Below are 9,486 nucleotides of genomic sequence, written 5' to 3' on the forward strand. Positions count from 1 at the left end.
TCACGTGATGAAACAAAATAAATCAATCAAAATCAATCAATCAATTGAACTCGGACATGTGGGTGTATAGAACAGAAAAATATAGTGATACAATTACTGACTGAAACACCCGTTCATAAAGAACTCTGACAAGTGGGTGTATAGAACAGAAAAATATAGTGATAAAATTACCAACTGAAACACCCGCTCATATAGAACTCGAACATGTGGGTGTATAGAACAGAAAAATATAGTGATACAATTACCGACCGAAACACCCCTTCACGTTAATCACACCCTTCACATAAATCACAAATTAGGGAATGATTGAATTATAACATTAGGAAATTCTAGAAATTAAGAAACTTGGATCTCTTTTCACGTCTTCTGATACTTAAAGTTTAAATGACAATTGAACTCAGACATGTGGGTGTATAGAACAGAAAAATATAGTGATACAATTACTGACTGAAACACCTGTTCATATAGAACTCGGACATGTGGGTGTATAGAACAGAAAAATATAGTGATACAATTACTGACTGAAACACCCGTTCATATAGAACTCGGACAAGTGGGTGTATAGAACAGAAAAATATAGTGATACAATTACCAACTGAAACACCCGTTCATAAAGAACTCGGACAAGTGGGTGTATAGAACAGAAAAACATAGTGATACAATTACCGACTGAAACACCCCTTCACGTAAATCACACCCTTCACATAAATCACAAATTAGGGAATGATTGAATTATAACATTAGGAAATTCTAGAAATTAAGAAACTTGATCTCTTTTCACGTCTACTGATACTTAAAGTTCAAATGACAATTTCAATCCAAAAGTTAGGTGCGCTTCAGGTCGCTGTCACTGTTTCACCAACTCCCATCTTTTGGGCCACTTTCTCTTTAGGCCAGCGCCCCTTGTCTCTCTTGCTCCGCTGATGATGGTCGAAAACTGCAGGGTACAAACTACGTTAACTAGTATTTTGTCTATACATGCTCTGGAATTATCCCGAGGGAATTTGTAATACGAACCCTAACCACAGTGAAACTTCCTGCAGATGTGAATTTCCCTTTGGGATATTGAAAATGCATAACACATAATTACATAAATAATAACATAAACCCACCACCAAGTCATAAATAATCACAAGGCTCCCAATTCTATAATGCCCCCACTAACTGCTCCAATACAACACTTACTATATACATACTATCTCTACCCCTAGGGCAGCTTCAATGGCCAGGATGATTCTTGAACATAATCTCTGTGTCTAAAATATCATGCCATACCCCAAGATACAATTCTCCTCTCTAAAGTGATCCCTGATTGCATTATCTTGTAACACATATTACTAAGTATTATTGACATATCCCCAAGGCTAGAGCCAAAGTTGCCTAGGTCAGGATACAAACCCCCACAATAACAGGGACTCTTCAATAAGCAATGAATAGAATAAACACATTCTAATACCTTGAAACATCAGTCCCCACATGTTCTTAACAAGGATAAATAATGTGACTTACTTCACCGGGCTTCGACTTGCTCCCGGTCTCCAGGCACAGACTGGCACGGCCACCATACATCCACACAGAACCGGTTACTGGTCAAATTAACTCAGGTGGTGACAATAAATAATATATGGTTTTTGGGGTATAAAATGTTGGCCTCGCAGGCTAAGCTTCAAGCATCTCAACATCAAGCCTGAATACAACTTAGTGCCCTCACAGGGTCCTACCACAACAGCAAAAATAACCAACACACCACACCCACAGAGGACACAGCCAGTCTTGTACAACTGTACCTTTCAAACCCTGGGAGTCAAGTGAGGAATATTCTCCAACTCTGAAATGAATGCATACCATGTACTGCTCAAAACAATACATAACACAAAACAAGACACAAACAAGACAAATATGCAGGACACAAAGGGATAAAGCTACTACCTTCAAGTCAGGTTCAATCTAGCTTTTGCCATTCAGAGTCACTCAAGGATACATAAGGCAATACAATAGGGACTATTATCTGCTGTGACATAAAGAATACATCAAGTTTATTTCCTTCCTCCTCAGATTTAGTGTAAAGTATTTTCTTTTGGTGAATATTGTAAGGATAACAAGCTCGTTCCTTTTTTCCTAGCACTGAATACGTATTCACGCAAAGCAAATTGCTCTTTTTACCCATCATCAAAGTAGCTGTGCAGTTACTAGTGTATTGGAAACAATATTATACCTGCCATTAGTTTTGCCATATATGCAACTGTGCATTATTTTTTTTTTTTTGGGGGGGGGGGGGTTTCCCTTAAATTGCATGTGCATTGTGTCACGTTTGTTTTGACAAATATGGCTTAATTGTTCTGTGTAGTGATAATCTGTTCCTATAATCCCAGAGATATTAATATAAATGTATTTACAGGAAATCTTGAAAAGGGTGTAACAAAATTAACGCCAGGTCAGGTCAGATCTTTCTGGAAACCCTACACGTAATGAGACTAAGAGAAAATTGGTCTGGGAGGATGGGAGAGGGGGGGGGAGGCAGGTCTTAGTGGAATATTTAGGAACTTTGAAGTTTTTGTGTGTTGTTCTCCATCTCAATTAAAGACCTGTTATTTATGTGTAAATTAACACCTAGTTACTTAGTATTTTGCTGTTTTGGATGCAGCCAGGGGTGGGACATATTCCCTATATCTTAGATTTTGTCTGTAACCCCACCAAAACACACATCCAGTACCCCTAAACCCACTCCGAACTCTGTTGCTCCATTTACCCGAGCGAATGTGGCTATGAAATTGACTGACTTGCTACACAAGTGCAAAGATATTGGGCTTTTTTTTTTTCCATTAACAGAAACTCTAGTGTTATCATCAATATAATGATAAATAAAATGGAGAAACTTTCAGCACATGTATTCAAAATAGTAAACACTTACTTATTGCCTCCACTCCAGCCTCCAGTTTAATATTCTGGCTTTGCTTTCTGATTATGTGCAGGTTTGAGATGTAGTACATTTCTCCATCCGTGTTATTGTCAGATAATGAAATGAGAATAAGAATTAATAAAATTGTAAAAGAAATGTTTCCTTCCTCCACAGCATGACTTCATATCCGTCACTTCTTCAGTATCTACCTAAATGACAAGTGTAGGCTGAATTTAGGCACAATAATGTTGAAGTCCACCAGAACAAGGTTAATTTGAGATTTTACACTCACACACTGCTAATCCAGTTCCAAGCTATTCACCTTTAAAATATGCTAAACCTCCGGTATGTTCCTATAAAGGCTAACAACTTGATGATGTTATCAGCTCTTCTAGAACGGGCTTTAATGTTAATGTTAAGTTTTGTTAACCCATTGCTTTACATAAATTCTCAGTCAACCAAAGCATGTTCCTAGTAACTTGATATTAAAACAACAACACCCTTGCACCCATTGAATGAAAATTAAATATCATCTATTCAAAAGTTGACAAATTTGTACTACCACTGTAAAGATGCATTTGAGACAGGTAAATCTCTTTTTGTGGTTTTGTGTTGGATCTGAGGAACTGAGCTAAATGGTTAAAGTATTAGACTAAATAGTCTTGTCACTCTAAACCGATGAACCTCAGCAAATTAATGGGTCGTTCCCTTAAAAATTAAAAGTGGCATAAAAAATCCAGCCATGGCCTTATAGCGCTGTTTTTCAACTGTTCACAACAAATTAACTGAAGTTTGTTAAACTTTGTTTCTAAAGTCATCTTTTTTATGAATTTTTCCTTCATGTCTGTCAATTGTAATATAGGTTGTAAATCTATTGCAATCAAAACATTTTTGTTAACATTTTTTTTCCATTTTATAATAATATTCTGTAACTGCTGTAGTTGATACAACAATACTAGACATTTTACTAGTAGATGGGTTATTAATGAAAACAAAAATAATTGACATTTCTGACATAACATAAGTTAGGGAAATCATTAAATGTTCTTAGATATCTGTCTGTGGCTCTGACCCCCTCCCACCAAGAAAGTGTTAATACCCCACCCCCTCCCACCACCCAAAGCAATCCGTTTTCGCCCTTAAAATTATTGGCTATTGTTGACTCATTTCAGTCTTCAAATGTAACATGCATGATCTACACTTTATGCAGAGTACAGTACTTTCGTCTAAATGGCTTGTGTATTCCTATCTAGTAATTTTCTTTCATACTCTTTTATGGACAGAACCACCTACAGTATGGTGTCCACCATGGAACAGCTCCCCAAGAGACCTCCAGAAGACTTAAATTTGGAAGAGACTTGGTAAGATGACAAAACATCAGACAGAGACAATAAATTGGAATCCCAAGCCCTTGTAGCCGATTCAGATCCCTTTTCTAGTCTCATTATGGACATGAAAGCCACCATCTCACCAAAGGGATTAGAAAAAGGAGTAAAGTTGAAGAAGAATCGGAAAGAGATTCGATCCAGCTACCAGACAGTCCTGCCGGTCTCGAACTTTCAGGAACACAAACTTTTTGAGCCACCGATGTTGCAGCTTCTTAAAAGATATATTTATTATGATTATTATTTGTTTCATCACATAGTATTACAAGGTGACAGGGGCGTCAATCCGATTTGAAACGTGGGGGGGACGGAATCGATTCGAGTATTCCGGCCGTAAGTACTATCTAAGCGGAGCGCCACCATCGGTTGGCGCGCAGCGTACAGGAAAATTTTCTTCTGGCAGACCCCTCAGATTGCAGGAAGCGGCACTTCCCGTGCATTATGGCAGAAAGCAACACCCCTAAAACTGATAAAAATTTCCGGCAATTTTTTATTTTGGGAAATATTCTCGAAGGAAGTGATTGCCATTTATTCCTAAGTTTACCAATTCCTCGTCTCCCAGAAGCGCCCAACATTTAAGGTATCGAAACATTTTCGTGTTGGCTGATCCATGATCACCGCCCATCAAGGGCGGCGGAAGCACTTTTAATCTGGGGGGGGGGGGGGGCACCGACATCAAAGGGAACTTTGCAGCAATTCGATTGGACTGTTGCAGCCTTATATATTTAGTACCCTTTACAACTCTTATTGTATTATCTTATTTGTACACACATCACTCCATCAACGCCCCCCCCCCCCCTCTCAAGGAAAATATGCATACTAGCACTGCAATATCCAATGTGCAAATTGGGAAACAAGGAACAAGTTTTCTTTTGAGACAAAATGAGGCGAAATCATGCTAATTGCTAATGTAGGAATCTTCCGAATTAGAGTTTATTTCTTGTTAATATCTTAACAAATTTGTTTCATTCGAAATAGCTTTGAGTTTGACCCACAGAAATTCACTAAGAGTCAGAGGCGTAGCCAGGAGTTGCAAAGTTGTATGCACGACTATCTGAGCGGAGCGCCACCATCCGTTGGCGCAGAGCGTAGTAGAAAATTTTTGGTTTTACAAACCCCTCAGATGGCCGGAAAAAGGCCCTTCCCGAGTGTTCATTCTGGTTCCCTGGCCTCTTGCTAACTTGAGACACCTCAATTTTTATGTAGAAAATGGGCACATTTTTAACCTGGGGAAAAGTGGGGGCACGTGCCCCCCGGTTCCGCCGCCCTTGCCGCCCATGCCCGTGAGAAGTGGTGACTGGGTGAAGAAAAAGCCATGCCGTTTGAAAACATGGGCAGAAAAGTGAAAGTAGTGAAACCTAAGGTAAAACGCGCGATAACGAAGTGATTATTGTCCAGGTTAATTGAGACTGTATCAAACGCGAGCTTAGGACAAACATATTCAAAGGTAATGGCATTACTAATCCTGATATGTCGTCTTTGAGGTGTGTGGAAAATCCGCAACGACCATCAAAGAGCAATTGAATATTTAGTCTACTTTTCGATTTCGAAAACACTTTTTTTTTAAATTATGACAAAATTTTATGACACCTTTGATTTTTTTTCGGGGGGGGGGGGGGCTGTGCCCCCGGGCCCCAATGGGCACGACGCCACTGACCCCAGGGCCTCAGATATAGGCCCATTGCAGGGGTGGGCAACCTTTTGAATGAATGGGCCAGATTTTAGGAGTGAAAGATTGACAGGGCCGCACCTAACCAACGGCCTGCTGCTGATTTCAAACCTTTGATTCCGAGGACGTTCAAGCAATAGGTGTGTGTACTTAATCTGTATTCACAAAACCATAATGTCAATACAGTCCTGTTGATAATTAATGGTGATAATAGACCAACCTGACAGCATCATAAGTGCAGATAAATTCTAAGCAGCTAGCTCGTTTTTGGCGATGATGCAAAATAGATTGATTTTTTTCTTTTTCTTGAGACATCTCATGGGCCGCAAAAAAATCACTGGCGGGCCGCATGTGGCCCGCAGGTTGCCCACCTCTGGTCTATAGGAACGATGTCCCAAAATTTCCCCGGACATATAGGTGAAGGAAGCTATCCGCCGCGACTGCATGTGAGTTTCTCGACTTTCTGTCCTGGGAGTCATACCACAAAATGGTGCATTTCCTCATACGCCATTATTAATAATTTAAATAACTAACTAATAAGGCACAGCCCATATCCGAGTTCGTATAGCGAGCTTAGCGTAAATTTGGCGCCAGCATGTTTAACCAGGTTGCTAGGTCTACGAGAATACATTTACATGAAATTTGAAAACAAGGATAGCAAGACAAACAACTTTTATTATGTTTTCAGGACCTCACACATGCGCATGTATCGTCAGACTTAGAATAGGTCCCATGTGAGTGGTGGCTAAAGTGATGAAGGCATGAAAATAAATATCAGTGGTTGTTCGTTGGAGTCCTCAAACAAGTTACCTCGGTTGCTAGGTGGATTTGCATCTGGTTATCGGGTGAATTCTGGTCGGAGCGTACTATGTAACCACCATGTACTCAGGGACGTAGCTAAGGCCTGATGATTGGGGGGGGGGGGGGTGTAGTGGCTGAAAATCGGTTTTGAAGCCAGAAAATTCCAACTGCTGCTTTGTACCCCCCACCCTCCCGCTACTCGTCAACGATATGGTCAGTGTCAGTCAGAAAACCCAATCTTTCGCGACTGCACTTCTGTTACGAACTTGTTGCGATACATTTGTACCCACTGGCACTCATTTCAAAAACTTATTGGCCCCCCCCCCACCCCAACCAAATATTTTTGTGAAATTCGGGCAATATGCTGATAGCTTTTTGGATAATTTGCAATGTGTTTTTCAGTGGTTATACTGATATTATTATTACCCAACAATTATCACCAATACGGAAGGGTAATAAGACGGAAAATGATTGTGTGCTATTTGCATGCGATGTAAAAACCGATGCATGCCTGTATGATATGCACATGACCATGTGTGATTCGCGCGTAGCGCGCGAAAAATTTTGGTTATATTTATCGGGCAAGTCGTTACACCCCCCCTCCCCCCACAAAACAAATTGGGCTCCTACGCCTATGACGGTAGTTCTATTAGGCATTTTTTGTAGTATTCAAAATCATAAGAAGTTTTGTACGGTGGAGTATAAGAATCGCGAGAAGCAATTTCCCAAAGTGGCAAGGAAAACGTGGTAAATATGACCGGTTAAAGGTCAATTTTGACCGAAATTTAAAAAAAAAATTACATGAAAAGGCCTAGATAAACTAGAGTGCGACAGTCGGAAATTCCGACTGTCGCACTCCAATTTTCCAACTAGCGTCAGTTTTACCATGGCTTGGGGGTGAGACACACCCACACCCCCTCTAACGACGTCCCTGCGCGGTGAATATGGAACACGATCACATGGTTCAGCCTCTGTTGAGTCATGGTGCACCGTAGCCTTGTCTTCAAACGCCTCAAAGCACTAATAGATCTCTCGGCTTCCGTCGAACTGGCGGAGGAGACGAGGAGCAACCGCAAGAGAGCTTCGACTTCACCAAACATAGCCCGTACCACTGGATTCATCAACTTGAATATTTGTCTATACCCTTCAACCGACAACGAATTTAACTGGCCTCGAAATAAAGGCAGACTAAGTTTAAGATTGTTGGAGAGCTCAGGGTACCAACTCACAAGATCTGGGTGGAATTCTCCATTCAGCAACATTGAGTGATATTCGAGGATATGAATCCTAAGATGTGTAAGCCGTAACCAAATAGAGCCACGACACTACTCTTTTTCCAAATGTGTGGGGGGGACATTTGATATTGTTTCAACCATCCATCGAAATGTGGGGGGGACGTGTCCCCCCGTCCCCCCCTGGATTGACGCCCATGCAAGGTGAACAAGACAATATAAGTACAAATAAATAAAAAATGTGAAAGGAAGTCAACTAAGAAACCCTTTTGGGCTTAATCGAATAGAGTACTCCCTATCTATATGTATATGTATATATATGTGTGTGTGTGTATATATATATACATATTTATATGTATATATATAAATCTCTGTGTATATATATATATATACATATATATATATATATATATATGTATATATATATATGTATATATATATATATATAAATATATATATATATATATATATATATACACATGTATATATATGTATATATATACATATACATATATATATATATATGTATACATATATATACACACATATATATATATATATATACATATATATATATATATATATGTATATATATATATATACACAGAGATTTATATATATACATATAAATATGTATATATATATACACACACACATATATATATATATATATATAGGAATAACGGAAAAACTGTTAAACAACTATGCTGCATTTAGAGAAAGGCTGGATCTCGAGTGAGATACAATAATTAGGTAAGTGATTGGAAGTAAAACAGCCAATGTTTGGTTTTTGCAGAGCTTTCGAGCAAAACTAGCTCTTCTTCAGTGCATGATCACCGAAAGTGACAAGGAGTAGCAGGAATTGAAACTGTTTTATAGAGATGTCGGCATGGTTGTAAAGGCAAAGTGACTTACTGATTTCTGCTGAATTGAGCAGAAGTTTTAGAAATTCGGATTATTTTAATCCGCGTCTGATTATTTTAATCCGATTCCGTCGTAATTGTAAAGGAATTGTTTTGGTTTATCTGGGACGGCAAATCGTTTCTGATGTTTAAACCGAATGGTGCCGTGGTCTTTAGGTTTAGTTCCCAGAAAATTTCTTTCGCTTTCCTTAGTTAGATTTATCTGTCCAAGAATCGTTCTGGTCAATGGCAATAACACGCAAATTCTCAATTGAATGATTTTGGAGATTGAAGTGATTTGCAACAGGTTGGTAGATCTTTTTTGTTTTGATCGCCGATCTATGTTGTGTCATTTTCATTCTAAGAGTGTTTTTTGACTCTCCAATGTATTGTAAGTTACAAATATTGCAGTAGATGAGGGAAATGACATTTTTGGATAGGCAGTTAATTTTGTGCCAAATTTGGAACGTGCGTTTGGTTTGGTTGCTCTGAAAGGCCCCGGTCGAATCGACAAGTAAGCACGTTTTGCAATTTTGTGTACAGGGCGATGATCCTGTAGTTTCTGTTTTGCTTTCCCCTAATGGGGTGTCATCCCAAA

The 9,486-nt window shown here is 39.2% G+C and overlaps 1 protein-coding gene across 14 annotated transcripts in view; it reads left to right on the top strand.

Moving 5' to 3' along the window:
* The window catches only part of LOC139967733 (uncharacterized), a 52,922-nt gene extending 44,603 nt beyond the window's left edge, over positions 1-8,319 (top strand). For 13 of the 14 annotated variants that reach the window (XR_011793106.1, XM_071971767.1, XM_071971770.1 and 10 more), the window contains 2 exons: positions 4,183-4,553; positions 8,191-8,319. Coding sequence is in view for 5 of the 14 variants with exons in the window: in XM_071971776.1 (XP_071827877.1) it covers positions 4,183-4,269 (87 nt within the window). In the remaining 9 variants the exon portion in view is untranslated. Of the gene's footprint in view, positions 1-3,073; positions 3,168-4,182; positions 4,554-8,190 lie in introns of all 14 variants that reach the window. The other variant, XM_071971778.1, reaches the window with a different exon arrangement.
* The last annotated feature ends 1,167 nt before the right edge of the window (positions 8,320-9,486 follow it).

This window comes from Apostichopus japonicus, chromosome 5 (assembly GCF_037975245.1).
Source record: "Apostichopus japonicus isolate 1M-3 chromosome 5, ASM3797524v1, whole genome shotgun sequence".
Taxonomy (NCBI): Eukaryota; Metazoa; Echinodermata; class Holothuroidea; order Aspidochirotida; family Stichopodidae; genus Apostichopus; species Apostichopus japonicus.